Source organism: Abramis brama (genome assembly GCF_963993115.1).
Source record: "Abramis brama genome assembly, chromosome: 17".
Taxonomy (NCBI): domain Eukaryota; kingdom Metazoa; phylum Chordata; class Actinopteri; order Cypriniformes; family Leuciscidae; genus Abramis; species Abramis brama.
In genome coordinates this window covers 13,232,540-13,253,039 of record NC_139979.1, presented here as the reverse complement: position 1 = coordinate 13,253,039, position 20,500 = coordinate 13,232,540, and the positions used below count along the sequence as shown (strand labels likewise).

The 20,500-nt window shown below is 35.3% G+C and overlaps 1 protein-coding gene across 4 annotated transcripts; it reads right to left on the bottom strand.

The window, feature by feature from the left end:
* Positions 1–359: 359 nt before the first annotated feature.
* Positions 360–20,498, bottom strand: ptpn6 (protein tyrosine phosphatase non-receptor type 6). Of its 4 annotated transcripts, none has more exons than XM_084088678.1 (17): positions 20,289–20,498; positions 18,587–18,743; positions 17,979–18,007; positions 17,017–17,139; positions 15,007–15,201; positions 9,583–9,763; positions 7,815–7,931; positions 7,171–7,302; positions 5,919–6,015; positions 5,669–5,748; positions 5,401–5,547; positions 5,006–5,140; positions 4,069–4,223; positions 2,837–2,904; positions 1,698–1,849; positions 1,373–1,446; positions 360–761 (listed from the first exon to the last, which is right to left on the bottom strand). In XM_084088678.1, the coding sequence occupies exons 3-17, from the start codon at positions 17,984–17,986 to the stop codon at positions 659–661; spliced, it is 1,767 nt and encodes a 588-aa protein (XP_083944804.1). In that variant the 5' UTR covers positions 17,987–18,007; positions 18,587–18,743; positions 20,289–20,498; the 3' UTR covers positions 360–658. The 4 variants fall into 4 exon arrangements, with proteins under 4 accessions (XP_083944804.1, XP_083944805.1, XP_083944803.1 ...); XM_084088679.1 differs by having other exon boundaries at positions 18,587–18,724; XM_084088677.1 differs by lacking the exons at positions 18,587–18,743; positions 20,289–20,498 and adding an exon at positions 18,236–18,566.
* Positions 20,499–20,500: the final 2 nt, after the last annotated feature.

The following is a 20,500-nucleotide window of genomic DNA, read 5'->3' as shown; positions in this document are numbered from 1 at the left end:
ATATGGAGAATGTTTTAGAAATGTAACACTCTTTTCTCCGACGTATTTAGTTTTGTTGCTCATGTGGAGCTCTGGAAAGTTCATTCATCATTTCTCCTAATGTTTTTCCCCGCTGTGCCTCGATGTTAAACAGGGTCAGCCTTGTATGGGGTTCACTCTCTGATGTACAGAAGAAGAATGAGACGGGTCCCTCTCACTGGCATCAGGCCAGAGTTTATGCGTATCATCTCACCAGGACATCAACCTTTTCTTTCTGCCTTACTGTTACAATAACATCACGGAAAATTAAACATTCTATGCAAACACAACTTCATTTTATTACAGAAGATAACCATAACGGCCAGGGATAACTCTGAACAGTCTTTGAAAAGGACTTTTATTAAAACTGAAAACAAGTGGATGATTTATAATTAATTGCAACTTAGTGAATTTACTTCAACAACAATTTTTTACTAGATATTAAAAAAAATGACACAAAAAATACACAGAGAAAACAATATAGCAAGATTTGCTGGATAAGATCAAATATTTTGGCATCTTTGTAAAATCCCTGGCAGTTTTCTTTTAAACAGTATGTCTGTAAATCAGCTACAACTGTATTTTAAAATAAGCTGTACAATTACGAAGCACAATTAAATCTCATCTTTTCGTGTAATGTTTATCGTTTCCTGACAGATCCACTCTTCTTTTCCTCTGATTTCTGCTTTTTGACATCTTTCTTTCCCTTTGCTGCCAGATTCTCATAAACATCTTCATTTTTTCTAGAAAAAAAAAAAGAAAAAAAATCAGTATGACTGATTAGTCACTAAATTGAAGCAATTATTATAACCATCCCAACTTCTAGAGAAACAAACGAGAAGTCCACTGCAATGCTTGGATATGAACATTTTCATTTAAATGCAGTTAGATTTGAATATGTATAAAATCATACCATTATACCAAGTTGTTTTTAGTTCAACTTCAAAAAGTTCTCTTTTTTTTGCTGTTTACTGCAGTTTTAATGTTTTTGTCAGCAGCACATAAACCACATAAACGTGAGAAATAGAGACTTGTCAAACATTGTCCAGTGAGTCAATGATTAGTTCAACTCACGGTGATTTGAACAAGGTCAAGCTGAATACAAGATACAAGATCTGAGATAAAATGCCCTACTCAATCCATCTTTCTTTTTCAATGGGATATTGCACAACGGATTATAACTTACAAAAAGCTTGTATAAGCAGAATGACCGTGTGACTGAGAGATCTTTGAACCACCTACTTAAGTAGTCATTGGTTTAGGGAAGATATGGGGACGTGAGAAGAATGTTTCTTAACGTTTGTGGGAGTATTTGGAGATACGCTACAATCTGAAGTCTCAGTTGCATACTCACTTTGCAGAGGCTTTGCGACTGGCTTTCGGGTGTTTAGACTGAATTGAAAGGTTTCCATATTCAGTTTCTGTTTCCTGTAGCAGAAAGTAAAAATAAAAAAAAATCAATACCAATACTAAATACAACAGATGGGAGAGACAGAGAACTGGATACAAGTCTTATCTTCTTATTTACAATGTTGACTGATTAGATATCATGGGAACCAAACATTATTAAACAAACCAAATATTATTAATTTACAGTGCAAACTTTCTGGCTTCATTTCCCTTATTCCCTTAATTTCATTTCAAAACCCCCTCACAATGATCCTCAGCCATTTTCTTACCATGACAGCCTTTCGTGTGACCGTAGCCGAATCTATATACTGTAGCACAGCCAAGTAGATGAACTTGTACTGGGCTTCAGTTTGCACCATGCCAGACCGCTGGTCTCGAACCATCTGAATACACTTCTGGATGTCGATGTCACAGTCCAAACCTGACACAGACAACATCTTTAGAAACTTTAGACTATGTTTGATCCAAGATCTATGATAAAGTACCACCCTGAGGTGTCCATGTGAAATGTGGTTGCAACAAAAAGCATATTAGCAAAACATATCGTAGATTCTAGAAAGCCTGGGGACATTCACAGGTTATAATGCTTTAATCAATGTGATTGCACTGCATCAACCCTAAGTTGCAATAAAAATGATGAATAATAATGAGTCTCCTGCTGAGAGAGCTGATCTGTAATCAGATTATCATTTTTCATGTCCTGATCTAAAATGAGTTTTGCCATGGCAACGTTCATTATTGTTTTGAGACAAAGATGAATATTGAAACTGTACTGACCCTGTCTCTGGAATGTGTATGTGCATATTTAAAGTTGTAAACCTCTCATTAAGAGCTGGAATTTATTCAAAACTGCCCAGGATTTCCAGTGGCCTGTAAAAACATCTTAAATACACTAATTTCTCCACTGAGTTGAGAATTTATACATTTACGCATTTGGCTGACACTTATTCAAGGTATTCATTTAATGAGTTTATCCATTCCCTGGGAATCAAACCTATGACCTTTCATGTGATTTTCTCATAGAACAGTACCATGAAGGTATTACTGGTAACCAGTCGGTTGACGATAGCCGTTGACTTCCATAGTAGGGGAAAAAATACTATGAAAGCCAATGGCTACCGTCAACTGACATTCTTCATAATATCTTCTTTTGTGTTCAACAGAAGAAAGAAACTCATGCAGGTTTGGAACAACTTGAGGGTGAGTAAATGATGACAAAATTTTCATTTTTGGGTGAACTATCCCTTTAAGTGCTTTTCTGAAGGGCACAGTGGCTAATATCTTGTAATAGTTGGTGACTGAACCAGCAACCTTCTGGATTCCAGCCTGCTGACTTTAAAGCCTCACAGATATCAGTTTTTACACAGTAAAAAACAAGTTCAAAAACCTCAAAAGAGGGTAAACTCACCTTTAGCATCAATCGAATCTAAAAGCATGTCGATTACCACAATGGTTCCTGTACGTCCAATACCAGCACTGCCAAAAACACATTGAGCAACAACACATTAAAACTATCTCTTCCAACTTGTAGAGGTCATGAAACACTGAATGTCCTATAGCACACGTTACTAAAGAGTAAACAAACTATTCATTTAAAAGGTTGTGGGAAGTGAGGGATCATGAGGAGTTCAAGCATGTACTGTGATTACAGTGGTGTGACTGTTTCAGTTGCCAAGAAATGACATGAAATGTAATAAACTGTTTTCTCTGTTATAAAATAAAATAATCTTAACTTTTTAGAACAATTTGGAGTGATCAGTCCAACACAAAAAGATGAATTATGTATTTTCCCAGTGATGGTTTTTGTGAAGCACAAAATAAGTGGCATTTAACCAATGAATGCTGTCCATAAAAAGTCAAGAATATTCAGATGTACACTCTTAAGGCCCGTTCACACCAGTTATAATAACTACAATGATACGGATAAAGATATATTTCTAAAAGAATAGCAGAGTCCATACCACAACTATTACGATAACGGCACAGAGAAACAATATTGTTGGAAATGGAATCACTTTCAGAACGATTTCATCCAGCTGATAAATGATAAAAAACATTGACAGCCAGTCCGAATCCACCTAACTTAAAGAGCTTGAGCATTTAAAGCGGCTTATAATAAACAGAACAATATCACTTGTGTCGGTGTGGACGCTAATATAGTTATCTTTATAATTATCGTTCTTGGTGCGAACGGGCCTTTAGAATAAAAGGTTCAACGGGGCTCTATATAGAACCTAGGGTTCTTGACTCAATTTTAAAGAACCCTTTACCAAAAGTTTCTACATAAGAAGGAATGTTTAAATGATTAATAATACTACTTAATAATACTTTCATGTTTAATATGTTATTTAAAACATTTCTAGGGATAAAGTATGTTTATGAGCTGTTTAATTGTTCAAATTTAATCAAAATGAAAAAATCATTAAAACAAAATGAGTTTATTAAAACTAAATCCATAAAATGATCCCATGATGGGAACCCCTAAAAGGTTCTATACATGAAGTGCCTGACAGAATCCTTTAAGCTTCTATATAGAACCTTTTCTTCTAAGAGTGTATGTTTTATGGACATCTGAAATGGCATGACATCTTGAGCTCATGAAGCCCCCAAGTGGAGGATGATGTTATTGTGAGTAAGTACCTGCAGTGGATGATCATGGGTGAAGATGGGGAGAGTTCGTTCTGTTTGATGTTGACCTGCTCTAGAAAGCTAAGCACTCCACCAGGCTCTTGCGGCACGCCGTGATCCGGCCAGCTCAAATACTGGTAGTGCCAAATGGTCCGAGCTGGCTCTTTCTGGAATCAGAATGGCAAAGAGAGAGAGAGTTTACATGAAGGAAGAGAATCATCACAATGTCCAGTGCATTCATGCATTTATGCTTCAATGCTAATCAATCATCAATCGCTTTGTGCCACCTTTCCGGTTTAAGAAACATTTTTTACTTAATTAAAATGATATTGCCAACATAAAAATGTATTAAATTGTACATACTGTACATTTCTTAGTATTTCAAGGCACTCAAGCTTCAAGAAATCATTTCCTTCGTTTTACATCATGTGTTTTTGTTCTTGAATTTTTAAAAATCCTAAAGCTTAAGACCTAAAGTGGTTTATCTTAAAGACACAATACTGTTTTCTTTACACAGTTTTTATTGGAATCAAATCTATAGCATGAAATGGAATGGAATAAAATAAAATAAAAACTGCATATGTTAACATAATCTTCAGTTGGAGTGTGACAAGTCCAACACAAAAAGATTAATTATGTTTTTTCCCAGTGACAGTCTTTGAGAAACACAAAATAAGTGGCATTTAAAGCAATCGATTGAAAGCTGAACCTTAAGTGTTGACCTTTTAATCTAACCATAATGCAACTCCATTTGTTAATAACAGAAAAGCCACATTTGAAAGACACAATACTATTTACTTCATACAGTTTTATTTTTATATTATTGGAATCAAGGTGATGGTATGAGATGCAATGGAACAGAATGACATATAGGGACAGAATCTAGGCCACAGGTGCAGTGCACAGAAATGTGCTCACAGAGGTATTATTGAAAAGGGTCTTTTCTCACCCGGTGCGGAGCTGTGATCTCCATCACTCTGATCTTGTAATCAGTGGCATCCTTCTCATTCAGTAACGTCACTATATATCTGCCTACGTCCTTTGACTCTCCCTCAACAGTAGGCCAGTATGGCACACACTTATTCTGCAGAGGTAACAAAAGATAAACCATGAAACGTTACATTTGAAGTCAGGAGATTTTCTTTTCTACTTTTTTTTTTTTTTTTTTTAAAGCGAGGCTATAAAGTTGTACTGTTTCACACAGAAAACATTACTGAATTACATAAATAAGAAACCCATTTTTCATTAATAGTTACTACATTTAATAGTAATTGAAATAAAAAATACTAAATAAAACAATAATATAATTCATTATTAACCGGATGAATGTTAACTAGTACTAACCCGTCCTTTCTCAACCTCCCTTGTTGTCATGACGATTACTCGTGACTCTTCTTGCCACACCATTTGCCAAAAATCACCTACAGTCGTTGCGAGGCAGCCTTGACAAGCAATGTAAACTTTCTGGTTATTAATATCCATTAATTTGTTCTGTGAACACAGACGTATAGAAAGAGAGAGAATGATGGAAAAGAGAGGGTTTAAACAAGACATTTTAAAGATGCAATTTGAGAGATTTATGATTATGTTGTGATTTATGTTGTGGACGTACTACAACATAGTTGGCATTGATGTAATCAGAGCCGACAACATTGGGATCACCGCTTTGCAGGATAACCCTGGTGTCATCAACTGAAAGGGGAAGAAATGGGAATATTTCTTATTTGTAAATAATAGCAAGATGGCCAAAACTTTGTGGACATCTCTTAAAATATATTTTTCGATTTTATAACTACTAAACTTATATTTCATTTATTAATTTTTCAAAGAAATACTGCAGTGTGATCAGATTCATTGCTCACAGGGAAGGATGTTCTTGTATCTGTTTTTGCTTTTGTTTTCTGGTCTCATTCCTTCATCTCTGCTCTTCGTTACCTTAGTTTCCAACTTCTGCAGTGCCTGCAAGCAGAAAAACAGATTTATAGATCAAGAATAGAATAGCCAGTAAGGGAAATTAAGACAGAAAGTACAATTACCACATCCTGCCTGTTGAGAGTGGCTCTGAACAACCGTTTGGCTCCTGTGGTCTAACCTTACTACGACCAGAGATCAGTATGAACGCACTAATTTTAGCAACAGTTGATTAAATTCATTTTGCCATCCGGTACCAAGTGTTATAAGTACAAAAAAGGCTGTAAAAATGCACAAATTGTCTTTAATCAGACTCATAACTCATGTAGATGATGCTGCTAAAACTGCTTTCGACAATACACATACCTTCGACTTTGTGTCTTTTTGTCATTTACGTTAAAATGTCACTGTGTTTTTAAAGTAATAAATCAGTTATCTCATAAGATCTGATTGCTTTGGCAGAACAAAAAGTGGGCCAAAGGCAACATGGATTATGTTGAGTGGGAAATAGACCCTCTGTTGTGGCCTAACAGACTACAGGCTGCTGTTAGGTGTGAACGGAATAACTCCAGCCCACAAACCCAAAACTACCGCTGCGTGGGGATAACATATATATTCTTACCCAGGTAGGACTAATCTACAGAATTAAAATAATTAAAATAATTAAATTAAATTAAATTAAATTAAATTAAATTTAATTTAATTTAATTTAATTTAATTTAATTTAATTTAATTTCATTTCATTTCATTTCATTTCATTTCATTTCATTTCATTTCATTTCATTTCATTTCATTTAGTGGGGTTTTGGTTTTTGTAAATGTGGTTTCTCCGGGGCAAGTTGAAACATTAATTGGTCAAGACTGGTCAAAACTGTTTAAGATTACACTTCAATAACATATTTCCAGTCAGCAATAAAATCTGATCATCTTTAAAATCTGTTTAGCTCAAATCACTATTTTTATTTTTGTGTGTGTGTGTGTGTATTTTTCAGGCTGGTCCAACTAATATGCAAGCGTGTTCTAGTATAAAATCAGTTCAACTGAAAAGCTGGAATTCCATATTAATTCTCCATGTATGTTTGTTTAAATAGCATATATAAAATAGTTATTTTCCAAATAAATCTCACAAAGAGCATATCAAATGTAGCTGTGATTCTAATGCATGAAGATGCATGGTGAATAACCTTTAAACAAGTCACTCACATCAAACTCTTCCCAGAACCCAGCTTTTATCTTTTTATCAGCCCCATCCATGTTCTCTCTCTCTGAGGTTTGGTCGAGCTGCTTTACTCTGCTCTCAATATCAGCTGCATTCAACCTCGTGGAGTAATAAGGCTGGGGAAAAGAGAGGTGGGTAATCATCATGGGAGAAGAGCAAGACATACATCAAAACACCAGACAGACAGACAGAAAGGGCAAATATTAATCACAACATTAAAGGTGCTTCCCACAGTTCTATGTAATTTGCCATTTTGTCACACTATAAAGTACATTACTCAGTTTCACAGATATTTTCCAGCCGTATCTCTGTTCAGCAGAACAGATGCTCAACATTTAGCCACTTTAAGAGTAATAGTAGATCACTATAACAGCAACTTATCCATATAATCACAAATAACAAAATCTGTTTTTCTTATTTTTATTTTAAAAGGGGTTTTAAAATCAAATCAGTTCAGCCAAATATCTCAACATGTATAATTCAATGTGACCATACCTAGTCAATTCCCACAGTTAATACCAGAAGCCGATTAGTTGCTAGTGTTTTTGTTGCACACTTGCTTGACATTTAAGAGATTTATTTAACACATGTTGGTATGAACCCCCTACACAATATAAATGTTCTTTACCTGTTTGAGATAAACCATTGTCCCAGACAACTCCTCAATACCAGTGCGTTTGAAATGCTCCACGAGGTCTGTCAAATTGTCAAAAATATCTTTACCACCAACTGTGTAGCGGTCATTCTGAAAATAAACATGCATAAGGAATTAAGAAATTAATCAGTCACTCGGATTCCTACACAAGGGTAACGCGAGGTTCAGTGGCACCTTAACTTGATGCCAAGGACCCCCAAATAATACTTATTATTAAAATATAAAGAATAGACAGCTATGTATTTTTTGACATTTATACTGTGTGATTTCACTGTAATCGAGATGGATGGATGCTCTCATGTTCACACGGGTGTAGAAAATGTCCAAATATATTTTGTTTTAATCTTGCAAAGCATATTGGTTTTTATGAATTATTTTGCTTGAAAAGTTTGCTTATGCTATTCTTATTAAAAATGAATAAAGAACGGTCACTCAGATTTTATTTTTATTGTAAAACCTGTGAGAATGTTCTATCATTAAACCTAAAATACCATCACCAAAATGACGACACAGAAAGCTTTCTGTGTCTTTAAATCAGATTAAAAACAGAAGCTGTCCATTGGCAAGGGCTTACAACTTCTTGGATAAACTAGGGTTAACACAGGCTGGTTTAAGACGTTTTAGGCCGTAACTGCATTGTTTGGTTCTCTGAGCTGATTAGAACCGTCTTCACAGAACACTGTTTGTTCTGTTAATCAGCTCACAGGGCAACAATGCAACGATGGCATTTTGTGCTCTTTGAACCTCACTAATGCACATACACATACGCACATACCAGTGGAATAAATTAACAATCGACAGGCAGTGCGCTGACCTGATTTTCCCTCTGTCATAATCTTCTACCATTCATTTAAACAGCACAACAATAGTGCTTATTTAGAGCCCCGAGAGGGGCATGACCACCCCCGCTACCATCCAACGCGCTCATGACTCAAAGTCCAGTCGAGTTTTTCAGGTAAGTGCAAATGTGTGTATTGATGTCAAACTGTGTGTACCATATGTTTAAAAATACTATACTGTGCATATGCTTAAGTATGTCAAACATGCATATGGAAGTCTGTGTGAATGTGTACAAATGTCATTCTGTGTGTACGTGTATATATTTCATGTTATGCACGTAAAACTTTTTTTAGTATTTTTGTTATTTGCTGAATTTATGAAAATAATTCCACTCAAACAACGTGTTGTTGATAAAGATGCTAAAATCTATGCAAAAGTACATATTCAGCTAAATATTTTAGGATTTACCATCTAAATAAGCCATGTGTACAGTGCCCTCCGGAAGTATGTAAACTGTCTAAGTGAGAGGTTTTTAACAATATCAGCATAAATCATATTTAATTTATGATGGCTTTGCATTGAAAAGGGACAACACAAACAATTTAAATATACAAAATCATTAAATAAAAAAAAAAATTCATAATAGAAAATACATGAGCTATTTATAAATTAGCTATTTGTATTGCAAATAGTATTTCATCATTTATTGCTAATCCTAAATAATAACTGCAAGTTAAAGCATTTACACCAACAAATAAGAATTTATGTTGATATTGTCCAAAACCCCACTTTTGAAACCTTTTCAAGAGGAAGTGCAACTAATTATTAGACCTGAAACAAGCTTATGAAGTAACATATTCTATTTTCACGTTCATTATAGGTACTTGCTGTTAAGATTAATGCAGAACACTGACCTCTTTTGACTCACAACAATCATACATGTATGAGCACATGTACTTACGTTGCACATGATCTTGATATGGGAGACCTTCCTACCAACACTGCTCATATCACCGGTGAGAGCAGACAGGACAAAGTCTCCTGGTTTAGAGAGCGACTCCCTAACCAGGAACGTCCCGGGCTCATCGCGCTCACGGAGCAGCTTTTCAGCGTTTGGACCCGACAGGTGGCCATGGTACCACCTGAAGATACAAATGCAAAAGGGAAAAAAGTCATTGTGAAGTTTAGATTCCTGTACAGTACTAGATGTTCTTATGATAGAAACTTTCAATAGTAAAACATAGAGGATATCCTGCAAACATGGTTCAAAGAAATGTACGTCTCTGACACAAACAAACCACACAGTCAAGGTATTTAAAGTATGATAGTGCCTAAAAATAAAAATAAGTAAATAAAACTAGGGCCAATGCAGCTCCACCACAAACCACTGCAGCCATAAGCAAAAACAAAAACACACACGGCTGAACATTTATGTCACGTATGCATTTACAGTATATTTATTAGCAATTCTGGATCGTGACGCAAAAGTATGGTGGTCCTCACGCTCTAGCATACTAAAATGTGTACTAACAATTGGACTCAGTTCTCAATTTCTACATCTCAGCTTCCTGTACTGCGGTCGGAAAATTTTCTGATGACAAGATTTCTTGACTCGAGACTTTGGTGTATTTTTAGCTTGTCCTTCCTTCTCTGTTCTCTTGAGAGAGAGAGAAAACTCTTGCTAAATCGCCCTTCTGGGGGTTCTTCCATGATTGCTCTCTGTCAACTACAACCGGTGTTTTAGTTTGTATGATTTTGATGATCCCTCTTAATAATTATAATGAAAAAAATAGTTTTATTACATTTTTAAATAAAATCATTTAATCATTTAATCATTTAATATTTCACTCGTACATGCAATCAGATATGGTAATGTATGGTAACGCATGTATATTTGTCGTGTTGTCCGGGGGGAGGGTTTGGCCTGAACCCAGAGTACTCCTGCCATCCTTGACTGGGACAGGAACCAGCCAAGAGTGAGGCATTGGGATGGCGGTGGGATGCTGCATAACTGTCATGGGACAGAGGTGAGGGAAGGCTATATATACAGGCCTTTTCTCGCAGATGGATTACCTGAACGTGCTCTTCCCGAACTTTGTTAAATAAACTTCATTTCATAATTTATGTGAGTCTCAAATGTATATACATTACACAATCTGTCATTGCAAATTATCTTCCAACTCTATCACAGCTGACGTGATAGACTTGAGAATATCATCTCTCACCACATAGAAACAGCATCATGCAGACTTGATGTGCTGTGCGTATGTATTGTGAGTCTTTGGTGACTATTTTCTACTTTTGAAAGACAATTATGATGAAATAGCATTACAAATTCTGTTCTTTTCAGAAATGAAGCCCCTTTTATACGTGAGAAGACATGCTCATCCCAACTAAGAAACCGTGGTTATACATAGCTGTTATAAATTTCCTCTGTAAACTCATAATAAAGTCACTTTAAAGGGGATAATTTGCCCTTACATACAAGGGCAACTGACTTTCATCTTTCTGACTTTCCCCACTGACTTTCATCAATGGGGTCCAATTTTATTTTTGGGCCCCACTGGCTTTCATTGTATGGAGAAAAACAGTAGAATTCTTCCTCAAACATACATTTTTGTGTTGTGCAGAAGAAAGTAAGTCATAGGGCCGGTTCACACAGAACGCATTTTTGCTGTCAAAAAACATGAGATGCAGGTCAGGGGAACCACTAAAAGGGCAAGGTTTAGAGATGTTTTTTAAAAGTTGAACTTCTTTTAACTTGAGTGTCGTGTTTTAGAACACTGTGTCATGCGAGACGACGCAAAATACGCAAGTTGTGAGCGCAACAGTTAAAGATGTCTGTGTATGCGTTTACATTGAAAAACAATGGAAAAGTAGCGCAGTGGAATGGAAGAATGTGTTCGGTGTGGATGTGACCTCGGTATGCATACTGCATGTTTTCTGTCCGTTAAACAACATCCATCAAAGAGCATGACCAAAAAAGAGAAAAATAGACAGAAGGGTGGGGGACAGAGAGTGAAGAGAGACAGTAGAGAGATGAAGGAAGGGCTGAATGGGTCTGGTCACTGTTTGCAAATGTGTCAAAACTAAAGTTTCCAACCGCAGTTGAGAAGAGGAAGTCAGACACATGGCAGAGGGAGGCGTAGAATGTGTCTGCAATTCAAGGTGCTTCAACATGAAATAAGGAGTTTAAATTAAATTCAGTGACCAAGATGGTGACACTTCAGGATCAAAAAGGCCACAATGAATTGTGGGATTCAAAAGCTAATTTGAACCTGGAAATAAACACATTTTAGCATTTAACAACATTATGAATGAATAAGAGAAGACTTTGCACATTTCCAAGATACTAATCAAATTTGTGACATTGATAATGTGAGGATTTTTGCACAGCTGGTCAGGTGGTCTTGCTTTTATCGAAGTACAAGATGTTCTTTGGATCAATGTGGACAGTATCATTTGTGGAGCTCTGAGCTCATGCAACTCGAGTGCTACTGTCAAATCAAAAAATGGACGAACTAAATACAACGATACTCTAAAATTCTATTTAACATTTGACTCAAATTGGTATGCTGGTAATAATATAATATAATATAATATAATATAATATAATATAATATAATATAATATAATATAATATAATATAAAATTTTATTGAAATTTGAATTTGTAATTGAAAAAAAAGTAAATTTTTCTAGCAGTCTCATACATTTGCGCTGGCAAATATTTACTTTAATTTGTTAAATTTATAAATTATTTATAATTATTATAATTTAATTATAATAATTCACTTTACCTTACACTGCATTAATCATTAGATTAATGATAATTAGATTAATCAGCTGTATTTTTTGTTTAGCCAATCTTAAATTCAGTCTTTTTTTTTATTCAGTCACTTTTTTCTGTCTTATACTGTACATGTATGTTAAAAAATCATCTGAAACCTTTCACCCCATGTGTTTTTTTTTGTGTGTGTGTTTTTTGCACCATAAAAATAATTTCTGCACACACACAAAAGAAAAAGACAGACAGAGGAAAAAAAAATCCAGATAAGGTGCATTTTCCAGTGCTTGTCATTCATGCACCTACAGTACACGTGTATCTTACACCGTGTCCTAACCAGACGCGATGCGATAAGATTCCAGTGACAAATAATTTCTGTCCACACTGGACGCGACGCGACTGCGAGATGCCTCAAAATCAATCAAAACCAGCGTGTGGGCGGAGTCTCGCGGCAAGTGCACAGCTTATCTTGGCGGCACTCGCAAGAAAATGGATAATAGGCTACATAATCAAATTCACAAATATTACACCATTTAAATATTATTAAAAAATACATAGGCTGAGTTACTAAAACAATCTTTGTCAAAGAATACACATTTGTTCACTGTTAGAACGTTCTTGTTTCCATTTGTTTAATTTCAAGACCGGAGGTGAATTACCACAATTTGTGTTTGTTGTTCCAGCCGCGACGTCGCAGAAAAATAGAAACCGTTTCTAAAATAGAATCGTCGCGTGTCGCCGTCGTGGCTGACAAAAACTCGAAATAACATGGAAAAGATACCCTATTATCGCGCGTCGCGTGTAGTTAGATTTATGATTAGCAATGCTGATTCAGGATGTTGTGTAAGCAGGATAAACTGATATAGGCTAGCCTACTGTTTAAAGTTCTTAAATTGTGTGGTCAGATAGTATTAGATTGATTTAGAATATGTAAATTTGGTGTAATCGTAAAGCAAAAGAGACCATGTTAAATGATACTTGCTGATCATGGGAACACATCTCTTGCCAAATTAAGTGAATCTGCTGCTGTTGGGAATTTCAACTCTTTATTTATAAAGATTAATGTCAGCGGTGGAAGACATTTTGGAGGTTTATATCAAGTTTTGTTCCTCAGTTTCTGATATAACTGAAAGTAGAATGTGGAAGACTTCCATTGTGTGATAAAATGACAGATCATGTGATGCTTTTACCAAATCAATACATCAACAGCTTTCAGCAATTTTACACTTTTGGCAATATCACAGACTTCCAGAAACTGCATACATGTGGATCATTCCACTCCATAACAATTTTTCCACTAATTTGCCATTAATATTTTGCCATGTAGCAACCAGTGTTGGGGAAGCTACCGGTCAAGCTTCAATTTGTTTTTGTTTTCAAATAGTTAAACTACAGACAAACTACTAATGTATCTAATTTTTGTTAACATGCTAACAAAGTGGCTAACTACACAACTTAAATGTAATTAGCTTCTATTTGTTAGTATCTTGGTGTAATGTAGCTAAAAAGCAATACATGCTATTTGAAGTAGGTAGCCACACTAGTTACTAACACAAAAAGCTAATTACATTGAAGCTATATAGTTAATTTTTTGTTAGCTTGTAGTGCAGCCAGTATAGTATTTATTTGCCACAAATCAGTTGAAGCTTTCAGTTAGCATGACAGCATTTGAACAGATACATTTAAAATACCACTGCTAAACTACAAAACTCCCAAACACCTCTCCAAAACTGCAAAGCAGCAAAACTTCCTTCACTGATAACAACACTGTATATTAGTTGTAAAATATAAAATATGTAAATTCTTAGCCTTATTAGGAAAATGACTGAGTTTCCCTGTCTTAGATATTCCTTAAAAAGACCAGTAAAGCAAGTGGATATGTTTACATGGACATCAATAATTTGACTACTGGGTCCACTGACCATGGCATAAGTCTGAATATAAATTTGCAAACAGAAATTTCCAATTACTCAAATACCGTAGCACTATGCGTATCTGTATTAAGCTTAACATCGAACAATGAGGCTGCATAATGCGAGACATGGAAATATCACATTCTGACTTTGACCTTTTGAGTTTTTAACATACCTTTTTTTTTTTTACTAAACTCTTTACCTTCTAGCTATTGGGGAAAAAATAACAGCCTAACTTTATAAACAACTGCAACTGCCATGATTGCAACCACAATGCTAAATGTTACATATTTGAATATAATCAATATCAGAAAACAATGCAACTACTGTATTTGTGGAGGGCCTCGTTATTTTGGATATGGTGTTGTAAAAGCGAACAGTAAATACCTATGTGAACATTATAATCAGAATGTTTCAGGAGTTAAGAAAAAATGTAACTTTGCATACACAAGGTTAGTAAGTGTTTTTATCATGTTAACACAATTTTTATAGACCAGTATGTGCATTGGCAAAATACAGATGAAACTCGTACTGTAATGGCAATGATGTATATCAGTCTCACAAATAATTTAGATCAATGGCATCCCCAAAATCAAATAATCAACAGCTTGTAATAGTTATTTGCTTCAGTTAGTTTTGTAAATAAGCCCGACATCATCAGGATACAGGGTCAAATGATGGCTTACCTCTCAGTGGTGGGATCAGAACAGTTCAAGGGGTATTTGAGCTCAATAACGGTCCCATCTTTATCCTGTAGAGTTCCATGATCTCCAGTGTAGTACTCCACCAACTCGGCTAACGTAGCAAACTTCTCCCCGCCGTAAAGGTCATAATAATCACCCGTGTTCTGAATCCTAATATGCGTGACTATTTCCCCCACTCTGAGAGAAAGAGGTAGAGAAGGAAATAGGATTGAAGATGTACCATTCTCAGTAAAATTAAATTTCTGTTTATTGGCTTACTATTAATCAGATAGAACATGCATGGCATCTCAATTAGGACCCTATACATAAATGAGTCGTTTCTTTCAGAGGGAAAATTCAACAACATCAGGACGTAATGCCGCAGGAAATGGAGTAATAGTAACTTCACAAAGTGTGTAGAAATTGTATGTGAGCATGTAGTAATTACTTGACATGAAGGCTTATTCACAAAGGATCGCAGTAATATTTGTATTTATTACCCCAGTTCTGTTTCCTCAGGCTTGCAGTTTTAGCTTCCTGAGCTTGAAGGATTCAGTACCTTCTCAAAAAAATAGCTATGTATGCCAGTAAACCAACTTTGGTTATGTGATTTGGAACTGTGGTGCAGTAAATAGGACACATTCTAGTGACATATACGAGGAGGACTTACAGGAATGCAGGTTCAAATCCGACCTGATCCGAGTCATTCCCATTCCCTTTCTCTGTCTTTACACTGTACTGTCAGCTTTATAATAGCATATTAATTAAAGGCTTAAAAGCCTGTATTTAAAATAAAAAAAAATATTTAATTTATGACTTATGATTTATGATTCTACACTAAATTACAATGTTAGTGACACTTAATTTCCATTATTATTGTTAACACTGTAATTTTATTATATTGTAATAAGGTAACAAATAAGGTACAAATGTGGTAAACAAATAAAGGCGCCTTCATAAAAGCATGACATTGTATTTTCAATTATTAAACATGGAAGATTTATTCTAGGCTACATGCAAATATGAAAACATGCAAATTTAAACAAGTATTATTGAAATTACTCTACATATGTTTATCTGTATAGAACAGAACAAAATAGAATAGAATAGAAATGTCAGAATCGTAAGGCACGCTTTTGACACTTCTCTTTGCCCTTTAAAAATAAACTGACATTAGGCTGGCATTTAGTAACACCGAATCATCACGTGACAACATCGCAGACATTTCTACTAATCAGCCTATTGATGTTGTTCATCATTAAGTAGACCATTTTTATACAAAGTAGAATTGACAAAAATAGACTCATTGTATGTCTGAAGCATATTTTACAGTCTATATATAAATCAAATGAATTAGGTTTATGGAAATAATAAACACACAAATAAATGCGTGAATTATTGGATTGTTGCGTAAAGTGAACTGTAGGTAGCAGGTGCATGAATAAAAGAAAAAAAAAGAGAAGAAAATAAAAACAAAAGATTGTTTAAGAAAGTACATCAAAATTTGTTGACTGCATGAAAATAATTTAACGTCAGAAAACCACAACCCACACCAACGCTTCTGACAAAAATGTGACGGACAAAACACAAATACAGAACCAAATTAACCCCACAAATAATTAAATGTTAATTCGCTCATTGTGTGTGATGTCTGCCTAGAGAGAAAAAAAATAACTGCTTGTTATCTATTCCAAAAAAGTCTAATAATTGGTTTGAAGAGTATATAAATGTTGTCTGACAAGCTCTAGAACTAAACATGGTCAGAATCAGAGGAACAAAGACGGGTCTGAAACCAGTCTAACGCAGAAACATTCAGTAAAATGTTTTTTTTTAACACAGAAAGGGTTCTTTTCATAAATAGAGCAGATAGTCCTGGAAAGTAGTGAAGGCTATCTGTCACCCAATCTGACCTCAGCTTATCCTCAGAACCAAATTTTCACCTCTAAATGACAACAAAAAGTTGCTAAAAAAGGAAATTATTATAATATCATCAAACAAAAAAAAGTGCTGTACCTAACAGACAGGGAGAAATCGCCAACATTCTTCTTGCTGGGTCGGGCCAGGAAGCTGCCATGGACGCCTCGGGTCTTCAAAACGGTCTCTGCGTCTATTCCAGACAGATCTCTGTGGAACCACCTGGTTAACATGTAAATGAGCATCTGTTAATATGATAATAATATTACATTTTACATGAGTGCCATCACACGAATAGTACAACATATCGTACGTAGACAACTGTACGCAAGCCAAATATTTAATAATTAAAAGAAGTTCATTAAAAAAAAAGGAAAACGAATATATTTTGTTCAAAATGAAAATAAAAACAATATTTGGACAATTTATGGCAGTCAAATGTTAGTGTAACATTTGCATAGTTGATGTGATGAACTGCACCTGTGGTTTAGAACACCTGTGTGGACTAGAGGGGAAACTGACTTCATACATCTACATCTTGGTTGGTAAAAATTTAACTGCAAAAATGGCTCAGAAAAATGAAATTAGTTCTGAGAAAACCATAATTTGATCCAGATGATTTCAATTTTGTTATGTATTGCATTCATGCATTTATAAAATAGTCCAAATACTGTTTAGGCTGTGTGTGTGTGTGCGTGTGTGTGTGTGTGTGTGTGTAGAGGAGGCACCGAGCTGTTCAAAAGCAAATAGGCAAATGTTTTCATTTATAATGGTGTATAATAATCATTCATGGCACGGTGAAGCACATGCAAAAATAAGCACACTCTACCAAGGCCTACCAAACCACCAAGTGCATTTGCAGAAATGCACATTCACACAAAGCCCAGCCACGCATCAACATAAATACACGGTGCACTTTGCAGTTGCATTCACACATACAAAAAAAAAGCTTTTTTACACATATTGCAAAACGCACAGATAAGGGTCTAAGAAAACAGAGTAGCTAAAACTAAAAAAGGGAAGAAGTTGAACAAGATTGGAACAAGAGAGTCTCGACTTACCGAACCATCTTCCTATTTCAAATGTTCCTCTTCCAGTCAAACAGAAAAAGAATTGAATGCACATTAATATTGTAAGAAATAAGATACATGTTTAAACATAATCCAGAGCTGTAAAGAACAGTCGTCTTCTCTTTGTGTCATACGTCTGCACTCATCCTCTACTTTTCCATTTGCCTCCCTCCTTCTATAACCTGTGCATTGACATCCCTCCACACAACCAACCACAGCCCATAATCATTAGTCTACCGGCATCATACCTGCCCTCTCTGCTTCTCTCTCGAAACGTAAACAGTGTTTTCGGTGCTTTGAAGAGCAGGTCGTCCTGACAGTGTATATAAGCCTGTTGTATGTCCCTCCCTCTCTCACTCTCTCATGCACTGTTACAAACTCCTTCCTTCCTTTTTGTGGCTTGTTCATAAAACAGTGAAAGCAACAAGAGAGATAGAGAAAGATCCTGAGATGGCAGATTGATTTCCTGGTTCTTCAAGTCCTTTTAGTCAAGAACTAATCCAAACAAACGTCCAGCTCACCATTTGAAACTAAAAGAGACAAATAGAGGAACTACAGGCTGAGCAAACTATCAAAAACAACAATGAAATGCAAATTACCTTCATTTACAGCTTCTGAATGTACTTCTCTTGCTTCCTATCAGTTATGCCTTTTTCTCGCAGGTTGATTTGTTGATTTCACAGGTTGGTGTCAGTCTGACAGTTAAAGTCAATTTTGTTTAGTGTACATTGCACTTCCTTGTTTCCAGACTTTCACCTCACAGAGAGAGAGAGAGAGAGAGAGAGAGAGAGAGAGAGAGAGAGAGAGAGAGAGAGAGAGAGAGAGAGAGAGAGAGAGAGAGAGAGAGAGAGAGAGAGAGAGAGAGAGAGAGAGAGAGAGAGAGAGAGAGAGAGAGAGAGAGAGAGAGAGAGAGAGATGTATGTTATGGTTATATTACATAAAAATGGCCTAAGGTGTCTTATATAAATAGCCAGTGTACCACAAGGCCGCATGGTCATCAAAATAAATAAATAAACAAATAAAAAGTTAAGTGCCATATTTAACAAAAAAAAACAAAAAAAACTTAATTTTGATAAATTACACACGAAAATTGGGGTCAGTATGATTTTATTTAATGCTTTTGAAATAAATATCTCATGCTCACCAAGGCTGCATTTATGTGTTCACAGTACTACTAACAGTAATATTATGAAAAATTATTACAATCTAAAATAACTGTTTTCCATTTTAAAATATTTTAAAATGTAATTTATTCCTGTGATGGCAACGCTGCATTTTCAGCAGCCATTATTCCAGTCTTCAGTGTCACATGATCCTTCGAAATCATTCTAATTTGCTTAATTGGTGTTCAAGAAACATTATCACAGTTAAAAACAGTTGTGCTGCATAATATTTTTGTGGAAACTCAAACTGATACATTTTTCTTCAGGATTCTTTGAATAGAAAGTTCAGAAGTACAGGATTTATTTGAAGTCATTTTGTAACAGTCTTTATGTGACTTTTGATCAGTAATGTATCCTCGCTGAATAAAAGCATTAAATTCGTACTGACCTCAAAAATACCTTTGCCTGACAAAATTTAATAGGCCTACACGTAAGTCTATCCAGAAAGAGAGATTATTTTTGCCTTGCAAATTTTATTTGTCTAGCCTCTAGGTTGCAGCTAACATTTGAATACAGGCAAAGTCCAAGTTCCAGTTTCACGATACCACATCATAAAATGTTTTTTTTCAAAGTAGCTCTTTCTATAGTTACCACTAACTTAGAACCATTTTACAAATACACAGCCTGATAAAAAGGTATTTAGCAGCAACTGCAGGTGTGTGTTCAGTAAGGAATATCAAACATATTAAAACTAAATCACACATTTCTGGAAACACCTTGCCATTTGACAGGTGGTCAAAACATAATAATACATCTTACATTGTTTTTATTTGTTATCACAGGATCCAAAAAGCTAGACCATCTTCTAAATATTTTTTTAAAATATATTTCTAAAAATAATTCAAAGTTCATCATTCTCAAGTTAATCTACACTGACAAAAACAAAACGTTCCATAGTAAAGTTCTCCATGTTTTTGGAGACTTGCAATGGTATTCTTTGATTATCAGTCCACAAAATAGATCAGTATAGAGAAAGCCAAAAAATGAAACCAATGTACAGTATGTTAGTGAAAAGGCAAGTGACACCACATAACCCATCTTTTGAGATAAAACTAAAAAAGGTAGAGGTAAAAAGGTCAAGTTAGAAACGGATGCATTTTGCACACGATTATAGAAAGGTCAGAAAACTGTCCCTTACCTACATGACATTCTTTTGTCCTCTTCGGATTATTACTTGGTTGTATACACGCGCACACACACACACACTGATACAATGTCAAGTTCTGCTTTTGGATGAAATGGATCAAACATCATTAACATTTATTGATCTAATAACATGCAAAGTGAAGGCTTGACTAACTAAACTAGACTTGGCGTGTCCTCTTTTCCAGTCTTCCCTTCCCAAAGCAT

What these genes read in the sequence shown, in the direction of transcription:
- ptpn6 (XM_084088676.1), bottom strand. Translation starts at nt 17,162, where the DNA reads ATGCTCATTTACATGTTAACCAGGTGGTTCCACAGAGATCTGTCTGGA. An exon ending in TCTGATCCCACCACTGAGAG is followed by an intron (nt 9,764 to 15,006) that starts GTAAGCCATCAT and finishes TTGTATCTTCAG; the next exon opens with GTGGTACCATGGCCACCTGT. An exon ending in TCAATGCCAACTATGTTGTA is followed by an intron (nt 5,548 to 5,668) that starts GTACGTCCACAA and finishes CTGTGTTCACAG; the next exon opens with AACAAATTAATGGATATTAA.